Source organism: Neofelis nebulosa, chromosome 4 (genome assembly GCF_028018385.1).
Source record: "Neofelis nebulosa isolate mNeoNeb1 chromosome 4, mNeoNeb1.pri, whole genome shotgun sequence".
NCBI lineage: Eukaryota > Metazoa > Chordata > Mammalia > Carnivora > Felidae > Neofelis > Neofelis nebulosa.
This window is the reverse complement of record NC_080785.1, coordinates 136,452,879-136,474,039: the sequence shown is the minus strand read 5'-3', so window position 1 is coordinate 136,474,039 and position 21,161 is coordinate 136,452,879. Positions and strand designations below refer to the sequence as shown.

At 39.3% G+C, this 21,161-nt stretch overlaps 1 protein-coding gene across 11 annotated transcripts in view; it reads left to right on the top strand.

The window, feature by feature from the left end:
• The window catches only part of SLC25A26 (solute carrier family 25 member 26), a 139,450-nt gene that overhangs the window by 580 nt on the left and 117,709 nt on the right, over positions 1–21,161 (top strand). For 10 of the 11 annotated variants that reach the window (XM_058726246.1, XM_058726245.1, XM_058726251.1 and 7 more), the window contains exons 2-3: positions 14,111–14,267; positions 18,726–18,835. In XM_058726246.1, coding sequence (XP_058582229.1) covers positions 14,111–14,267; positions 18,726–18,835 — 267 coding nt within the window. The remainder of the gene's footprint in view (positions 1–14,110; positions 14,268–18,725; positions 18,836–21,161) is intronic. The other variant, XM_058726252.1, reaches the window with a different exon arrangement.

Sequence of the window (21,161 nt, the reverse complement as noted above, 5' to 3'; positions counted from 1 at the left end):
AAAATGGAAAGAAAAAAAAAAGTTGCAATTATATAGTGTGACCACATTCTGGAGAACTTGGGAATTAAGTATATGTAACAACAACTCCCTCCCCCCCCACCCCCCGGCCAAAAAAAAAATACCCACAACGAAACAAAAACGCTTGCATCGCTCAGATTCTTCCTGTCCAGGACTATGTTTTTTATTTAGCTGTATTTGTTTTCACTTTCGTAAAATGATCTGTTCATTCAATATATAATTAATCTGTTTATTTAAAGTGTTCTTGTAGGCTTTGGGTATATTGATAAGTGTAAATAATTACGGAGCCAACAGGATAGTAGTGTGTAGAAACCTACCAGAATTAACAGGTTTGAACATCAAAAACAACCCAAGAACCAAAACGTCTGTAATATTTTGAAGTCTCTGTTACCGCAGGTCTAGTAGGGATACCGGATACAGCAGTGAACAAGATAGATTGGCTGCTTGTGTGTGTTTTCATTGTGGAAGAGTAGGAAGAAACAGTAAAAAACAAACAAAAAACACAACATTTGAAAAAGCTTCCACTGGGGAAATGGAGGCTCAGTAGAATTTCATTTAATTATTGTTTGTTGTTGCAGGTGTTAGGGATAATATGGTGAACAAGACAGACCTCAAGTGGGTCAGGTGGTGGAGACAGAATAGTAAAATGACTGTTAGGAAAAACAGCAATGATCTGAGGGCTGGTTTCATAGTGTTATGGAGGATGTGCAAGGGAGTGCCTTAGCCTCACTTGTGGGATCATGTTTTATTTATTTATTTTAACGTTTATTTATTTTTGAGACAGAGACAGAGCATGAATGGGGGAGGGGCAGAGAGAGAGGGAGACACAGAATCGGAAGCAGGCTCCAGGCCCTGAGCCATCAGCACAGAGCCCGACACGGGCTCAAACTCACGGGCTGCGAGATCGTGACCCGAACTGAAGTCGGACGCTTAACTGACTGAGCCACCCAGGCGCCCCTGTGGGATCATGTTTTAAATCTAGGTCTATTGAGACTTGTGTAAACTAGGTTTTAAGGATACAAAGAAATACGCCATTTTGAAGTTTTCCTCTCTAGTGAGACAGAAGTAGTAGCTTTGACAATTAAAATTCCTTTGCTGGGAACTGGGGTAAGCTCTTTACATACATTGATTTTTCAAGTTCTGACAATCAGTTAAGTCTTTTTTATTTATTTACTTATTTTTATTTTTATTATTATTTTTAATGTTTATTTATTTTTGAGATAGAGACAGAGCATGAACGGGGGAGGGTCAGAGAGAGAGGAAGACACAGAATCCGAAGCAGGCTCCAGGCTCTGAGCTGTCAGCCCAGGGCCCGACGCGGGGCTCGAACTCACGGACCGTGAGATCATGACCTGAGCCGAAGTCGGACGCTCAACCGACTGAGCCACCCAGGCGCCCCTATTTATTTTTATTTTTAAAAATTATTTTTAATTTTATTTTTTTAAATTTACACCCAAATTAGTTAGCATATAGTGCAACAATGATTTCAGGAGTAGATTCCTTAGTGCCCCTTACCCATTTAGCCCATCCCCCTCCCACACTCCCTCCAGAAACCCTCAGTTTGTTCTCCATATTTATGAGTCTCTTATATTTTGTCTCCCTCCCTGTTTTTATATTATTTTTGTCTCCCTTCCCTTATGTTCATCTGTTTTGTCTCTTAAAGTCCTCATATGAGTGAAGTCATATGCTATTTGTCTTTCTTTGAGTGACTAATTTCAGTTAGCATAATACTCTCCAGTTCCATCCACGTAGTTGCAAATGGCAAAGTTTCATTCTTTTTGATTGCCAAGTAATACTCCATTGTCTATATATACCCCATCTTCTTCATTCATTCATCCATCGATGGACATGTGGGCTCTTTCCATACTATGGTTATTGTTGGTAACACTGCTATAAACACTGGGGTGCACATGTCCCTTCGAAACAGCACACCTGTATCCCTTGGATAATACCTAGTAGTGCAATTGCTGGGTCGTAGGGTAGTTCTATTTTTAGATTTTTGAGGAACCTCCATACTGTTTTCCAGAGTGCCTGCACCAGGTTGCATTCCCATGGCAATCAGTTAAGTCTTATCTTAGTTTTCCAAATGAGGAACTGAGGTACAGAGAGGTTAGGTAACTTCTCCAGAGTCACACAAGTGATATCTGTTTCATGTGTGTAAGTGTCAGAGCTCAGATTGCAACCAGGCAGCGTAACATGGGATTTCATGCTCATAAACACTCCTTGATACTCTCCCTGAAGTCAGCAGCAGTAGCTAGCCATTGCTAAAAACAGGTGAGTGCCAGAGTTAACAAATGAATGGTAGTTTTAAAATTTATTAAAATAGGATACAAAGGCCAAAAGATACTTTTTTTTTTCACCGCAGTTACAGAAGGCATAATTAGGATCAATAAGTAGAAGTTTCGAGGAGGTTAGATTTCATTCCAGCTAAAGAGGAATGATTTTATTTGTTAAACACACACAGTTTATCGGCCATGTGTCCTGTCCACCAGGCACTCGATAGCCCTTGGAGGTATGGTGGTGAACCAACCAAACTCATAAGAACTGTTTAAAAAATGAACTGAGGTGGGCTGGAGATAGAACAATATTGGAGAACCTTCTTGAGATTCTTGGAATGACCAAGAAAGCCCCCGAGGAGGTAACATCAAGCTAAGACATGAAAGGTAGGAAAGGGAAAGACATTTCCAGGAGCAGAGGAGAAAATTGAAAGGGAGCAGTGTGAATGAAAACCCTCAGGTGGAAGGAATTGAGGATGGTAAAGTGGTGGCTGAGGCCTAGTGGGTAAGGGTAGTGTGGCAGGGGGTTGTGTATCAGAGGTGAGTCTTTGTGGGCCATGGAAAGGAATTTTGATTTTTCTTTTCTTTTTTTAAATGTTTATTTATTTATTTTGAGAGAAAAAGCACGAGCATGAGAGAGGCAGAAAGAGAGGGAGAGAGAGGATCCCATGCTGGCTCTGAGTCATGGGCTGGGAGTCCACTGTGGGGCTCAAACTCTGGAACCAGGAGCTCAAATCAAGAGTTAGATGCTTAACTGTCTGAGCCACCCATGTGCCCCAGGACTTTGGATTTCATTTGAAGCATAATGGAAGTTATTAGAAAGTTCTATTATCAAAGTAGTTGGGCAATGGAATGGCCTCCCCCCACCCCCCCACCCCCGCTCAGGTTGGGAGTATCTTTAAGGTAGGCTGGGTGCTCCTGGGGGAGTTGTGTTTTGCTTGTCGCTGTGCTGCCAGGGCCTGGCATTTTGTAGGTACTCAGTCTTACTTACTGAAAGAATGATTGAGAGATAGGTCTAAATGATTGCCGGTCTTGAAACTCAGATTCTAAGTATTGAATGAGAGAATGTTAGATATGCAGGACAGAGCCTGACATGTAGCAGTCATTTAAATACTTGCTTCCTAAAGCTTCACGAGGAGGATTGAAGGGTCGTAGAGTAGAAGGGAAGAGCCCCTGGGATGTTAGTGTTCATTTGGAGCAGAGTAGGCTGTTGAGAAGGAAAAAAACCTCAGAGTACAGTGACCGATTCATACTTTTAGGAAAACAGTTGGAACCAAGTATTAGCAACCTAAAGATGTTCATAACATTTAATTCAGTGAAGACAATAGAAAGCCACTTAAACATGACACAAGAGAGAAGTGGTTAAACGGTAATAGATGCATTTCATGAGCGATTCATGGGCCATTAACAACAGTGCTTGTGAAGAGTGTGCGCTATAACATGGAAAATACTTGTAAAAGAAAAAAAATACAAGACTGCACGTAGATATATCTGCTCATGCCTGATTAAAACTATAAAAATACGATCTGTTCATGAAAAAAGGACTATTGAAATTTCCCAAGATAATACAAAATAATTTTGATAATAGCATTACTTTTTCTCTAGGTTTTTTTTAAGATACAAAAAGTACTTTTTTTTTTTTTTTAAATAAATACCGCACCCTGTATTACGTCTCTTTTCCTGCCTGCCTCTTCTCTCCCCTTCAGTACTTAACGATTTCACGGTCCTTGTAGTTCATGAATTCATCTGGCTTGTTACTTGAATAAGACACCCAAAACATCCTGCTGTAGTTACTGTGAACCGGTCCTCGGTTCAGGGAAAAGAAGCTTGGCAAGTGTGGGCACTGTGCAGTGTGAAGTAAAGGTGGTCCTTTGGGTGGTTGCCTGGGTTATCAAAGTAGCCTTGAGAACTGATGAGAAAAGGTATGATTATTTAACGACCTCTAAAAACTCTTGTCAGTGTTAAATGGCAGACTCTTGCTGTTGATGTAAATGTGTAAGGAAATGAAAAAAATAGTAAGGCTGATATTTAACTGTAATTTACAACATGAGAGACACAGAGTTTCTTTGTGAAAGTGTGTCAGAAGGAATTTGAACAGTGCTTATCTTCTTTCTTTTAAATTTTTTTTAACGTTTATTTATCTTTGAGAGAGACAGAGTGTGAGTGGGGGGAGGAGACACAGAATCTGAAGCAGGCTCCAGGCTCTGGGTTGTCAGCACAGACAGAGCCGGATATGGGGCTCCAACTGGGAACGGCGAGATTGTGACCTAGGCAGAAGTTGGAGACTTAATGGACTGAGCCCCGCAGGTGCCCCAAACAGTGCTTATCTTCTAGTCACATAACTTACATAGAACTAGCATGTTTGTTATGCCTCGGCAAAGTGTCACACAGCTTCGGGTCAACTTCCAACGTTTTATCCTGTGCTTTCCATGTTAGAAAGTATGTCAGAATTCTTTGATGGGAAGACTTTTGCTGGCATCCTTTCCTCTGGGACACTTCATCCTTTTGGTGATAGCCGCTTTCCTCACTTAGGTTGGTAAGTTGGCCTTTGCTAATTGCCTCTCTGCATATCTAGATTTCAGTGTTCCCACTTTTCAGTTATTTGCTGCAGTTTGATCTTTGTTGGCCAGCTCCCTCTATTGATTCTCTACTTTTGGAAAATGTCACTCTGTTTACTATAATATGAACCATGGTGTTGGATGTCTTGTGTTACTTGTACTTGGAATTCATGCCTCCTCTTCCTGTGTAAGGCACAGGCTGTTTGCCTGACTGTTCTTTTATTTTTAAATTGTTTTCTTAGGTGGTTCTGAAAAAGTTCTTTCATAATACTGGTGTCTTCTCCCTGGGTCTGACCTTTGGCTGAGAACCACTGGCAGAATGTGACTTGAGGGGAATGACAGGGGTTGTGTTGCTATGGCTTCTTCGGTGGGTGAGCAAACAGAGTGAAAAGAGGATGAAGTACTGGACATACTTTGAAGGGAAGTTTTCCATGTTCTTTGCCATGTATTTTTCTTTCCTCGAAGGTTGCCTCCTAGTTTTCAATCTGGTATAAAGGGATGTTAGTATCTTATGATGAAGTATTATCTCCAGATCTATAAGGAGTTGGGAATGATGCTTCCACATTCTCTAGGTTGCTTCGTGTGACTTTGTTTCTTTTGGCATTTTAAGTCAGAGTGAGCAGATTGTTTTTGCTTGTTTTGATGTTGAGCTGTACCCTGGACACAAGTGTATTCTGAATTTTGATCAGTCACTGGAGCCTACAAGGTCCCCTCAGAGACCCTCGGTCATCTAACAGTTGAGAACCAGTGTTGGTGGATGCCTTTTTTCTGTGTCTCACGTACTGGGAGATGGGACCTTTTCCTTTCTCATTTTTCTTTATGCATAAGAGGGGGTTGGAGGAATGTTTTAGTATTTGATAATTACAAAAGACTTGTTAATGTGATGTTTTGTTACCACTTCTGAAAGAAATGCTACCTGTTGAAATAAAAATTTAGTAGTGAAAATTTATATGATACAGAATTTGAGTAGCACTAATGAAATGTCAAATAGAGAAAAGGAAAAAACTGCACCCAGGCCTTTTTCACCTCCACAAATCAGGCATCTTTTACCTGTTCAACGAGACATATATGTTAGCCTTTACTCTGGTAGTGGATAAGAGTGCTTCAAATGTAAGGCCCCTGCCCTCGTGCTTTATAGTCCAGTAGGAGACAGATGTTAAAAAGAAAATGAAACAAAAATTAGCCATGCAGTAGCAAATAGTGATGAAAAGTAGCCATTTACTGAGCACTTTAACATGTGCCTGTGCACATTTTTCACAGCAAGTCTTATAGTTACAGTTTTGTATTTTTTTTAAGTTAATTTATTTTGAGAGAGAAAGAGCGAGTGAGCAGGGAAGGGGCAGAGAGAGAGGGAGAGAGAATCTAAGCAGGCTCCCTATTGCCAACATGGAGCCTGATGTGGGCTCGAACTCACTAACCGTGAGATCATGACCTGAGCCAAAAAATGAGAGTTGGACCCTTAACTGAGCCACCCAGGTGCCCTTTGTATTCTGCTTCTAAAAAATTAACCCATAAATTCAAATCTAACGGTTATAAAGAAATTTGAACATATGTATTTCTCAAGTTTTTTAGTTGATGCTGAATTGTTCCTGCCATGCATCACATGATTTGGCTTTGTGTGGAGTGTGTCCATAGGTGATTCTTGTCCAGGAGGCAGAATTTGAGGAGAAATTTAAATTCATTATTACTAATAAAAGACTTGAATTTATGTATTTTATATATGAATTTATTAAATTTAATATATGAATGTAATCTTCAATCTTTATCACCTAAGTCTTTTCATGGCCTTTAATAGTCATGTCAGAAATACTGCATCCAGGAAACTTTGAAGGATATTTATAGTAACATACTAAAAATAATAATTTTTATTTATTGATAAGTGTTAAAGGCTGGCATTTTGCAGTTTTTTACTGGCATTTCCAGCTTTTTATTATATACAAGCGTGTAACAGGCTCACGTAATTGTATTTAATTCTCATTTAATCTCTCTTTTCCTCGGCTGCAGTGACTTCTTACTTGACATGTCTCTGAAGGCAAGGAAAATAAAAGCAAAAATGAACTATTGGGACCTCATTAAGATAAAAAGCTTCTGCACAGCAAAGGGAGCACTCAGTAAAACCAAAAGGTAACCAACGGAATGGGAGAAGATATTTGCAAATGACATGTCAGATATAGGGTTAGTATCCAAAATCTGTGAAGAATTTACCAAACTCAACACCCGAGAAACAAATAATCCAGTGAAGAAATGGGCAGAAGACATGAATAGACACTTTCCCAAAGAAGACATCCAGATGGCTAACAGACAGATGAAAAAATGCTCCACATTGCTCATCATCAGGGAAATACAAATCAAAACCATGTTGAGATATCACTTCACAGTGGTCAGAGTGGCTAAAATTAGCAACTCAGGAAACAACTTCTATTGGAGATGATGTGGAGAAAGGGGAACACTCTTGCACTGTTGGTGGGAATGCACACTGCTGCAGCCGCTCTGGAAAACCATGTGGACGTTTCTCAAAAATTAAAAATAGAATTACCCTATGATCTAGCAATAGAACAACTAGGAATTTATCCCAAGGAAACAGGAGTGCTGATTTGTAGGGGCGCATGTACCCCAATGTTTATAGCAGCACTATTGACAATAGCCAAACTATGGAGAGACACCAAATGTCCATCACCTAATGAATGGATAAAGAAGATGTGGTCTGTATATACAATGAAATACTACTTGGCAATGAAAAAACAATGAAATCTTGCCATGTACAACAATGTGGATGGAACTGGAGAGTATTATGCTAAGTGAAATAAGTGAGTCAGAAAAAGACATAGATATATTTTCACTCATGTGGAATTTGAGAAACTTAGCAGAAGACCATAGGGAAAGGGAAGGAAAGATAAGATAAAAACAGAGGGAGAGAAAGCATAAGAGACAAAAATACTGAGAAAAAATGAGAGAACCAATGGGGTTGATGGGGGTGTGGGGAAAATGAGTGATGGGCATTGAGGAGGGCACTTGTTGGGATGAGCACCGGCTATTGTATGTAAATGATGAATCACAGGAATCTACCCCGAAGCCAAGACTACACTGTGCATACGTTAGCTAACTTGACAGTAAACTGTTAAAAAATATAATCTCAATTTTGAAAAACTCCGTGAAATAAGGTACTATTATTTTCCCCATTTCATGTATGAAGAAATAGAAGCTTAGAGAGGGTTAAATAGCTTTCCTAAGGAGACCCAGTTGAGATTGAAGCCAGGTCTGTCTGTCTGATGTCAAAGCTGTGTTCTTAGGCGATAGTTAATCTGAAAGAATTTCTGGAGAAATCGAAGGGTACTCAAGAACATTACTGTGTTCTTGAGAATAGCCTCACTAAACAAAACAACCTACGTGGCCTTTTCCTTTGGGAAGTGATGATCAGCAGAATTTCTGGAGAAGTCACCCTAAATAGATCACAAAGCTATCTGTTTAAATGGAATGCTAAGAAGTATAGTAGCAGACAGATGGCCCTGGCTTTCAGCTATCACAAGTCCTCTGGCAAACCGCAATTGGGACAAAGAGTGACTTACTCTTTTTATTCCGAATGTTTAATCTTTTTATAAAGCGTTTTCTCATCATCTCCCATATCCATTTGATTCAGACCAGCAAACTAGTGCTGAAGCCCTGCTACGTATGAGGCTCCGGGTTAGATACTTAGGCGAGCAAAGGTGACTGACCTGGCTTCTGTTCTGAAGGATCATAATGTCAGGTCAGATGTAATGATTACTTAGTACTGAAAGTGAAATCTAAATGGGGTTATGTCGGGGAGTCAAGGAAGTAGCATTTAATTCTCACCGGGAGCTTGGGAAGGACTTTAGGAAGCTCATGGCATTTGGTCACAGCCTTAACAGTGGATAGGATTTTGGCAGGTGTGTGTGTGTGTGTGTGTGTGTGTGTGTGTGTGTGTGTGTGTGTGTGTGTGTGTGGTGGCAGGGGAGTAGGTAGCCTTCTGTAAACGGGAGACAAAGGGCAAAGAGAGGACATTCCACACTGAAAACTGAGGCAGGAGGGCAGAAGTGAGAAGTTGTAGGTCATGTTCGGGAAACAGGTTCCTGAGACTCACTGACCATAAAAGTATGCAAAATGAAGCTGGGTAGGTATGAACATGGGTCAGGGTTCTTAGTTACCTCTTACTAAGTGCCAACTCAATACCACATGGAATCAGTGAATTAGGATTTTTTTTTTTTTTTTTGGTGGAGCAGTATTATTTGAAATCTTTACTTTTATAAGTTTATAATGCTCATTATAAAACTGGAACAATACAAAAATTAGCAAGATGGTAAAAATACTACTCATTCCCAATCTCTTGCGACAGAGGTAATAACTTGGAGGAATTCAGTGTGTATGCTTCCAAAGTTCAAGTTAGGCATATGTATAGATCCATACACCTTTCTTTGTAAGGTGAGATTATATGGCATATATGCTTCTATAGCTTATTTAATTAATTTACGAATATAACATATTTCTGTGCCAGTGAGTTCAGATTGACTTCTTTCTTTTAAAGGCTGTGTAGCAGTCTGTTACTCAGATAGAATTTATTTAACAAGATCCCAAGGATGGACCTTTAGACTATTGCCAGTTTTTTACTGTTGTAAATAATTGCTGTAGTAAACCATCTTGTATATTTATGCACTTATTTCTGTGGAAGAAATGTTTGGAAATAAAATCACAGGTCAAGGGCTTTATAAATGAAAATTTTCATTTTGCCAAATTGTCCTTCACAAGATTGTAATAATTGGTTTCCCCTAATAGTGCCCATAATCATTCTTCATATTTTTAACCTTTTTAATTTATGGGGAAATTGTTTTGATTTGTTTTATTTGATCATTAATGATAGGGAAGCACACATTTGTTTTTATTTTTATTTATTTTTTTGTAGTTTGTTTTTAACTCAGTGTACCTTTTTAAGGTTGATTTGTAGTACCTTCTAACATATGGGTAGTAACTTTTTATTAGGGCCATTGATTCATTCATTCTTCAGATGGTTATTGAGTGCCTCATGTGCTGGTGCTGGGAACTTACTGGTAAACGGAACAGGTCTGAACCTTACAGTCTGGTGGGATCAACAGACATCACATCAAAGGTCAGATGCTCAACTATAGAACTAAAACTGTGATCAGCATGTGCAAACAAGAGGGTCTAAACCTAGACTGGGAGATAGGGGAGCATGTGTACACAGTCCTAGACATGAGGAGGGTCAGGTGACATGGAGGAAAAGAGAATCAGATGACATGGAGGAAAAGAGAGAGCAAGGGGGCAGGAAGGTGCCAAGCATTGGGCAGCAGTGGGCAGTGGTGGTAGAGCCAAGGGGGAGTTGGGGACCAGAACTTCCAGAGTTGTAGGCTGTGTGGTGATTTCGTTCTTCATTCTAAGGGCTCTTGGAAAGGTTGGGAGACTTACAGGCTGGAGAGTGGCAAGATGAGATTGAAATTTGCATTTCACAGAGATGCTGCTGCCATGAGTGTAGACAGCCCAGGAGCTCAGCAGGGAGGAAGAGTGGTGGTGGGGAAGAGAACTGGTATCCCAGGAGGGTGAAGTCAGCAGTGGCTCCTTTGTTGTGGAGAAACCCGAGGAGGGGTGTTCTCTAGGAGAGCCATGTACATGGTGTGACTGGTTCCTCCTAGCTGTGGTATAGTCCTGCGGCCAGTGATGATTCTGCTTAGTTAAATTAGATAGGTGGTTTGGTTTTGTCCCGTAGTTGAGCAGCAGTGACATTTTTCTGGTATTGTGCCGGCCTCCGTTTGAGAAATAAAGGTTTTATAGCACGTGATCTTGAATTTTTTTCAACTCTCAGTGTAATTTCCAAGCGCTCATTAGATACTTCTTCTCTACAGCCTGTCACACTTTATTAAGTTAGAGGCCTATTTTATGTTAAGTTCTCAATACATTGGTATGTTGTAGAGAGGCTTACTAGTTATATGGGTTGTGTTCTGTATATTTGGATTTTGTCAGGTTCTTTTTTCTTTCAGTGTTTTTATTTATTTGATAGAGTGTGCACACATGAGCGTAAGCAGGGGAGGGGCAGAGAGAATCCCACGCAGGCTCTGCTCTGTCAGCACGAAGCCCGACACAGGGCTTGATGCCATGAACTGTGACATCATGACTGAGCCACACAGGTGCCCCGAATTTTGTCTAGTTCTTAACTTGAGGTTTTCAGTGTCAGCTACCACAGATCTTGAAACTAATCGTTTGCCTGATAACCTTTTGATAAATGATCATAAATAAAACAATTTCTCTGACTAAAGAATGAAAGAATTTAATAGGGTTCTTTATATTCAACTGATATTGGCATGGGCATTTTGTACATAATTTTTTTTTTTTAGTTTTATTTATTTTTGAGAGAGACAGAGACAGTGTGAGTGGAGGAGGGGTAGAGAGAAAGAATCCCAAACAGGCTCTGTGCTATCAGCACAGAGCCTGATAGGAGGCTTGAACTTGTGAAACCGTGAGATCATGACCTGAGCTGAAACCAAGAGTTGGATGCCTAACCGGCTGATTCACCCAGGCACCCCTTGTACATAATTATGTACAAAACAGTATTAATGTAAAATTATAAGCACTCCCTAAAGTTTTTATTTAAATTTTAAATCTGTTGCTGTGTGGCTAAATACATAGGTATTTTTATTCTTTTTTTCTATTCTCTGTTAGCTGTTTTGTGTTTTTTCAGTCTCATGAATTTAAATGACATTTGACTTATAGAAGTTTGAAATCTCCAGAAGCAATTAGTAACTTTTGATTCATGTTTTACTAGCTAAACAGATTGAATCTGGTTATTTTATTCTCTGAAGATAAGAATTCTGATGAAAGAAGCATTAGAGAATCAATGCATGCAAAGTAGCCAAATAGATTAAAAGACTAATTAACTTACTGATTAAAACTTAGCAGTAGATGGCAAGCATCTCTCCGAACCCTCTCCTAGGATTAAAGAGAAAATCAGAATGAAGTAGAGAATGTTTTTAAAGAATCTAGTTTGAGCAGACATTCCCACCAGGATTTTCGTTTTCCTTGTGTTTTAAGAAAATGAAGAACATGCAAAATATTTTATTTATGTACTGAATCTTAAAAAACCCTTTAAAAATAATTGAGAAGAATGTTGGAAGAGATTGGCTCCTTTTTTTACTGGCCTACATTACTTATGAACATACTCCTATGACTTAGGAAAGGCCACCTTTATTTCCAGAAAGAAAGCCCAGCTTTTTGTCATTCTTTTACTGCCTCTTGTGGTTTTCTTCTGGCACATCTGTGTAATGTTTTAGTGACCTCATTTTAGGTCATTTGCAGAGTAGACCTTCATGGTCTACGAGGTTCAGTCATGTTTCTCAGGCTGATCATATAGTACAGTATTAATGTTTATGGTAATGTGCTTATCTATTTCTCTTAAAATAATTTTTAATAATTTACCTATGCTAGTTAATGACTGGATTTCTCATGAGAGTAATTTCATTTTTGCAGTGAACTCTTTATTGGTTTTATGGTGAGTGGTAAGTAGAGCAGACAGTGTTTATTATGTACTGAGCTTTGTACCATCTGAGCATTTTGTACACCCAAAGGATGGAAAAACTCATCATTTTGAATTTTGCCTGTGTGTTTGAATAATACTGATTTTTCTTTTTCTGAATCTTAGTTTTTAATGTATAGTTTTTTTTAAAGTATATTTCTACCTTCTGATAGGTAATATATCCATGTGGTTCAAAATCTGGGGGATAAGAAAAGTTAATGATTCGTTTTAAAAATTACTATGTAGCAACCGTATTGAAAGTCTTTTTTTTCCTCGTAATTCTTCTGTCTGCCCTTGGGAAACAGGTTTCGATTCACATTTTAAAAAAATGTTTGTTTATTTTGAGACAATGAGTGTGAGTGGGGCAGGGACAGAGGTGGGGGGGTGGAGAGAGAATCCTAAGCAGGCTCTGTACCGTCAGTGCATAGCTCGACGTGGGGCTCGACCCCATGACCCTGGGATCAGGACCTGAGCCAAAATCAAGAGTCGGACGCTTCACCAACTGAGACACCCAGATGCCCCTGATTCACATTTTTAAATGATGCCCTAAGACTTTGTGTATTGACCTTTGACTCTGTACTTGAGTTGATATTTTTACCTAAAATTGTTTTCCTGAATTTCTTTTTGCTTTGACTAAGTTGTAACCAGTTTAAAAAAAAAAAAATTCTACATATACTCCACTGTAATCATTCCGTGAAAACTTAGTTTTTAAAGTGCACCTTTCTAAAGCAACATGATGTCTCTTGGGAGATGACTAGTTGGGACCTGGTTTTAATATTCCCTAGGAATTTAGCTCCCCCTGCCCTGCTTTTATTTACTTAATTAAAAAATTATCAAGGAATTTTTAAATATAAAGGAGAGAGAATACTACAGGAATACTTAGATGTATGAATCTTAAAATAACAGATCTAGATTCCCAAGGACCATTACCTATTTATTTATTAGACAGCGAGAGCGAGCGAGCAGGGCAGAGGGGCAGACAGGGAGAGAAAAAGAAAAGCAGGCTCTCCACACTTAGTGCATAGCCTGATGCAGGGCTTGATCCCATCCTGAGCCTAAATCAAGAGTCCAATGCTCAACCGACTGAGCCACCCAGGCACCTCCCCATTACCTATTTTAAAATGACAGTCTCCCCCAAAAAGTCTTACTTTGGTTTTACTACTCATTTATTAAAAAGGCAAAAATATAAATTTGGTCTGATATGGAAAGATCAGCAAGATAAATTAAGTGATAAAAGTAAGGTGTGGTGCACTGCATTTTGTATATACCTTTTTCAAAAAAAAGGAAAATACATATTCGTGTTTGCTTGTATATACCTAAAGTAACTTCAGAAGGATCCAATAAGCAAACAGCAGAAGTGGGTATCTGAGTTATTAGACAAGGGGAGGAGGCTTTGGACTCTTAACCTTTCTGAGATTGTTTGCTTGTTTACTTTTTGAACCGTGTGAAAGTATTAAAAATGAATTTAAATTTGATTTTAAAAATAAAAAATTATTGAAAAATTACAAGTTAAGAATATAGCACAATAATCATTATTTCCCCAGGAAAATTTATAAATTCAGGTAGAAGGTCTTTTGTTTGACTATACCAAATAAGTTGTGGATCAATAGGTATGAAAAATGTGCTTTAAAGATTACCTTTTTCTTATCCCTACCCCCCAAATGGCAGGGTAACCTTTGATTGTAACCTTATTTTCCTTTCTCTCTCTCTCTTTTTTTTTAAAGGCTGGTGGGATAGCAGGTGTCTCTGTTGACTTGATATTATACCCTCTGGATACCATTAAAACCAGGCTGCAGAGTCCACAAGGATTTAATAAGGCTGGTGGTTTTCGTGGAATATATGCTGGCGTTCCCTCTGCTGCTATTGGATCTTTTCCTAATGGTAAAATTTATGTTGATATTCTTGTCCGTGCTAGAAAGCCAACATAATGAGGTTTATTTTCCGGATGGTATGTGGTGTCCCCCCGTGTAGAATCGCTCATGTGTTGTAGCTTATCTTCTGAATTTGTTTTCTATTCATTAACCCATTGCTTTTGAATCGCTAGTGTGAGATCCTGTTCCACTCTACTTGTAATAGAAGTACAATGGTTTTTAAATGGTTTTTCCTGTTAAAATCCCCAGTTAGAAGCTTGAAAATGTTACTCTAATATTGGTTGTCATACCGTAGAGTAGTGGTTCTCAACCTTGCCTGCATATTGGAATCTCTTGGGAAGCTTTAAAAAATACTGATGCCTATGTCACCCCGGTAAATTTAATTGGTCTGGGTTTTGCCTGGGTATCAGGAGGTTTAGTAGCTTCCTAGGTGATTCCAATGTGAAGCTGAGTTTAATAACTACTGCCTTGGAGATTCTTTTGGAGCAGGTGAACCTAAGAGGCCTTAAACCTTTTCTGTCTTAACTAAATTCCGCTTGTATGATGCAACCATTTCCCACTAACCTTCTCCTGGATACTCCCCTTCAAATGTCTTTGCTTTTGTTGTAGCTTTGGAGTCACATTATGTGATTTATGGCCTTATTTTGTAATCAATATAATCTGTTTTATTTAATCCACTTGTTAGTATACTTACTATTTTAATTGTTGACTGATGGTTTCAGTGGTACTCAAGCAAACCAAGCAAACAAAACCTTCCCCCATCCCCCAATCCCCGGTTATAGAACCTCAGCTCTAGGAGATTCCTAACCTCTGGAGTCTGGTTTCTTTTTTCTCAGGATAATTCATGAGCAATTCTTTCCTGGTAACCTGGCATTTAAATGTCCATCTGTGTTCATCTGGAGCACAGTATTCACATAAAGATTGGTAGTGCAGAGAGAAATTACTGTTTTGGTCCTTTGGTTTCTTCCCCCAGCAGCCCGTAGAACAGCCAACTGTTTTTGAGGTTATCCTTGAATTTTATTTGTCTTACTCCTTTTAGTAATTGACTGTTGCAAGTCATTAGCACCCACTCCCTGCCAAGTCCAGTTCTATATGTGGAAGAGAGACAGTGGTTCCTAAATTTGACCACAGTACAATCACCCAATCACCTGAAGACATTAAAAAAGTACGGACGCTGGTGTCTCACTTCCAGAGATGTGATTTCATTGGGCTCAGGTGTGGCCTTGGCAGTGATGCTTAAAGTCTGTTTTTATAGTATTCATTGTTATAAAAGTTTTTTTTTTTTCTCATACATATTGCACCGAGGAATTAGTATTGGTAGTATTACCAGTAGTCCAAGGAGTCCATGGTGTTTTAGGCTCATGGGACTTATTTTAAATTCTTGCCAGCAGGACTTTAGCTACATGTGGTTTTGAACTTTTGCACGTGGGAGAAAATGTTTTTCTTGCCGTACTTTTTTTGTTTTTTCACCATCTACTGAACAGCAGTGGATGAGTGATGCTGGGTAGATAGTGCCTGTGTTTCAGAAATGGCCTTTTTGTTCTTCTGGGAGTTTTTGGTGACTTGAAGTTTTCTATCTGGCATCTTTTTTTTTTTTTTCCTTGTACTATTTAAGTTAAGGTTATAGTTCAGGTTGTAATCTGAGTACCATACACCGATGTAATAGTCAGTGTTTGTAGACTTTTCTGAGAACATACAGTGGTCCTCCTTATCGTGGTTTTGCTTTCAGTGGTTCATTTACCTGTAGTGAACCGTGCTCCAGAAGTAGATGATCCTCCTCCTGATGCATCATCAGAAGGTCATTAGTAGTGTAATGCTATGTCACAGTGTGTACGCCATTTATCTTACTTGATCTCATCGTGTAGGCATTTTTATCATGTTACATTATCACAAGAAGAGAGGTGAGTACAATATAGGTATTTTTTTTTAAAGTTTATTTATTTTAAGAGGGAGCACACGCAGGCGAGGGACAGAGAGCAAATCCCAAGCAGGCTCCATGCCGCGAGCCGGTGCCTAAAGTGGGGCTCAAACCCACAAACTGCGAGATCATGACCTGAGCCAAAATCAAGAGTCAGCCACTCAACCGACTGAGCCACCCAAATGCCCCCAGTATAGGTATTTTTGAGAGAGAGCCCACATTCACATAACTTTTATTACAGCGTATTGTTATAGTTCTATTTTATTGTTGTATTGTCTATTGTATTAGTATTGTGCATTATTGTTATCATCGCTTACCGTGCCTAATTAATGAGTTACACCTTAGCACAGATAGGTATGTACAGGAAAAAAATGTATATAGGGTCTGGTACTATCCATCATTTCAGGCACACACTGGGGGGCTTGGAAGAAATTCCCTGTGGATAAGGGAGGACTGTAATATTCTGCAGGGGTCAGGAGTTGGGGATGAAGAGAACTGAGGGTTGAAAGAAGAGGCAGAAGACCCCTCTTCAGGATCTTTACTCTTATTTAGAGGGGAACTTAGGGGACACGCCTGGGTGGCTCAGTTGGTTAAGCGTCCAACTCTTGATTTTGGCTCCGGCCATGATCTCATGGTTCATGAGTTGGAGCTTTGAGTTGGGCTCTGTGCTGGGCCTGGAGCCTCCTTCTGCCCCTCTCCCCTTTGTTCGTTCTCATTTTCTCTCTCTCTCTCTCTCTTTCAAAAAAAAAAAAAAATTAAAAGGGAACACAAAACCATACGTTTTTGTTTTTAAATTTTTTTTTTAACGTTTATTTATTTTTGAGACAGAGAGGGACAGAGCATGAACAGGGGAGGAGCAGAGAGAGAGGGAGACACAGAATCCGAAACAGGCTCCAGGATCTGAGCTGTCAGCACAGAGCCCGACGCGGGGCGCGAACTCACCGACCAAGAGATCATTACCTGAGCCAAAGTCAGACGCTTAACTGACCAAGCCACCCAGGCACCCCGGTTTTTGTTTTTAAAGAGCTAGCAGACTCTGTAGGTATTAGCCCAACCCCTGTTCTTTGTTGTAACTTGTCCATAGCCTCACTTGGACCTTGTGACATCATTTGCAATTAGTGGGGCTTTCTTGGGTGTCACACAGGAGAGTTTTGGGATTTACATTTCTTTTTTGGATTTACATTTCTTTTTTTTTTTTTTTTTAATTTTTTAACATTTATTTATTATTGAGAGACAGAGAGAACACAGAGCGTTAGCAGGGGAGGGATAGAGAGAGGGGAGACACAGAATCTGAAGCAGGCTCCAGGCTGTGAGCTGTCAGCACAGAGCCTGACGTGGGGCTCAAACTCATGAACTGTGAGATCATGACCTGAGCCGAAGTCGGTCACCCAACCAACTGAGCCACCCAGGTGCCCCTTGGATTTACATTTCTAAAGAATTTTGTCTATCACAAAAGTAGCGATACAGTCTGACTAGGTTGAGGTGGTTAACCAGGTAAACTTAGAAACTTGTGGCACTTTGTCCTTTGCCTGGAGGTGAAAGGAGAAGGGGGGTGGAGGGTGAAATGTGTAGCAGGTGCAACTTACAGCTGAATGCAGTTGCAGATATTCTAGCTGTACGTGTAGTGTGCTAAAGTAGGAAAAGCCTTATTGAGAACCACTGTGGGAATAGGGACCTAGGTTAATTATATAGAACTGTTTGCATTGGGACAGTGTGCCTCCTCATTTGGCCTCGTGTTTATTTGTTAGCAGCCTGAGGAGAGTTTAAAAGCCTGTTGATTTTAACTGTGGAGAACTGGTTTTCATTATCAAGCTCTTTTTTTGAGTGTTTTAGACTTGAATGTGATTGTGTTCAGATGTCCTTCAGAAGATGAATTTGTCATTCATTTATCTTTCAGGCCTTATCTTCTATGGAAGTGATAGACATCTTTTGATTAACAGTACATGGCAGGTTTTAAAGCCCTCTTATATAGCTAAGATTATTTCCTGGTGATAGGTAGCTTTTTTGAGATTTTGATTTGCAGTTGGAATTAAATAGTTGATTGTTTCCTTGATGTAGAGGTGAGTTGATGTAGTAAAAGGTAGCCATGGTTATTTTGAGTGAACAGAAATAAAACTTACCAAATAGATGTTTTATTTAATGTGTATGTTTCCAATCTTAACCTGTCTATAAATCAATGTAGCTCATTATTTTATTACTATACGTAAAGATACTTTGGATCACAGAAATTCGTATCTCATTCTAGAAAGCTTACTAAAAAATGTCAAGTGACTTGATACAAAATGGTGAATGCTGGGTTAGCTGTCAGGCTCCCTCAGGGCTGGGATCATGTCTTGTACATTTTCATAAGTCTGGGATTGGCTTTATAACATGGGCTCAGTAGATTCTGTAAGAGTGGGGCAGGAAGGAAGAATACGTGTTAAATTATTATCTTTATTTGTTACCTCATAATTTAATAATTAGAGTTTAATTTTTTTTGAGAAACTTATTTCTTAACAGTTTGAATATATATTTAAACTTTGTGAAAGACTGGCTTGTTTTAAATTTCAGCTGCTGCTTTTTTTATCACCTATGAATATGTGAAATGGTTTTTACATACTGATTCATCTTCATATTTGATGCCCGTGAAGCATATGTTGGCTGCCTCTGCTGGAGAAGTGGTAAGTAACAAGTTATGCATATAAAATACTTAAGGAATGCAAACCGTGCTTATATCTTTGATACCGATAATACTTCATTTCATTTTTAAAAGACAGTTCATTTTTAAGTTATGAAAGTCATAAACTCCAATAAATGTAAATGGATTAAACATGATAGTTAAAACATAGAGTCTAGGTCGGAGGAAAGAAAAATCCAGTGATGTGCTATTTTCTTTTTCTTCTTTTTTTTTAAAAAATTTTTTTTTTTAACGTTTATTTATTTTTGAGACAGAGAGAGACAGAGCATGAACAGGGGAGGGGCAGAGAGAGAGGGAGACACAGAATCCGAAACAGGCTCCAGGCTCTGAGCTGCCAGCACAGAGCCCGACGCGGGGCTCGAGCTCACAGACTGTGAGATCAGGACCTGAGCTGAAGTCGGATGCTTAACCGACCAAGCCACCCAGGCACCCCTGGTGATGTGCTGTTTTCAAAAGACATGCCTAAAATGTAATTGCACAAAGAATAAAATTAAAGAGATGGAAGAAGATATCCGTGGAAATTGTGGTGGCTTTGTGTTGTGTCAACATAAATGAGCTGGAACTCCATTTCTTAGAACTCCCTTTCCAGGATGGGTCCAGGTTAGGCTGGCTACGAGAGAAACTTGTACAGCAATCATAAGGTGGACGTGAAGCAACAGTTGTGTCGGTGCTCAGAAGGTTGGTGTTAGAGTCAGGCACTGTTGCAGTTTATGAACCTCCTCTCTGGTCTCCAGCCTCTCCAGTTCCTACCGGATCTTCTCTGTCAGCTTCTCTAGATTCTGAGTCAGATGTGTTGTCTCTGCGGTGAAGGATGCCAGCTTATACTGCAGGTAACCTGTATCATGAAGGTTGATGAGAAACCAGTGTGGCGGTTTATCCTTGCTCTTCCCCATTTCACACCATTTCATCCACCCCATTGCCTGCTCTCTGATTTCTTTCCTCACGCTGGATGCGGAAGCAACAATTCTATGTAACCTGCTTAATCAACTCCCATAAATACTGTTCACACCTTTAATAACTCTTTATTCTTTTTTTAAGTTTATTTATTTTGAGAGAGTGAGAGTGCAAGCTGGGGAGGGGCAGAGAGAGAGGAAAAGAGAGAATCTGAAGCAAGTTTTGTGCTATTGGCACAGAGCCCATCGTGGGGCTTGATCCCACTAACTGTGAGATCATGACCTGACCCAAAATCAAGAGTTGAATACTTAACTGACTAAGCCACCTAGGCACCCCAGTAACTCTTCATTTTTATCATTTATAGTGGTTCTACTTCTCTGATCAACTCTGATACAGAAATACAAACTGAAAAAGAGCTGATAGAATAATGTCAATATCAGGCAAAAAAGACTGAAAGTAAAAAAACAAAGAGACCGTTGTACAGTGATACAGTGAACAATTATCTTGGGAGATGTAATAAACCTGGACCTGGCGTAAATAATATAGTCTCAAAATAAAGCAGAGATGGGCAGAATTATAAGGAGAAATGAATAGAACCATAATCTTTAAAAATTTAGTTTAACTTTTTTCTTTTCATAAGTGTACTCTCTAATCCCCATCACCTCTTTCACTCATTCCCCCTACCCGCCAGACATATAATCTTTGTTGGAGATACTAACTTCTATTTGTAAAAGTCTTAAGACTAGGCAGACATGAACGTTTATTGAGACCATAGAAGATTTAAAAATGAAAATGGCAAGATTGGGCTAATGGATATATATTGAGCTCTGCAACCGAGACTTAAAGATTTTTCAGGTCTTTTTTTTTTTTTAAATTTTTTTTAATGTTTTTTATTTCTGAGAGAGAGGGAGAGACAGAGCATGAGCAGAGAAGGGGCAGAGAGATAGGGAGGCACAGAATCCGAAGCAGGCTTCAGGCTCTGAGCTGTCAGTACAGAGCCTGACGTGGGGCTCTAACCCATGAACTGTGAGATCATGACCTGAGCCGAAATCAGATGCCCAACCTATTGAGCCACCCAGGCGCCCCATTCAGGTTTTTTTTTAAAGCATACTTGAAACGCTAATAAAAATGTATGACCCAGTAGTACAACAATGCAAATTTCAACGAGTAGTAAAGAGGCAATGTCATACAGATCATTTGGTATCTGATGGAGTAAAATTGGAAAGCAGTGACAAGATAGGCAGTCCGTCTCTACCATGTGTTTTAAACAATTATTTGTCTCTTGTAAATAATTCATTACCAAAGTGAAATCATGATGTAGGTGATAAACTATTTGTAATTAAAAAAGAATACAGATATTTTTTCCACCCAAACTAACACAGAGAAAGTTACAATACCAATAAAAGTTCCCCACT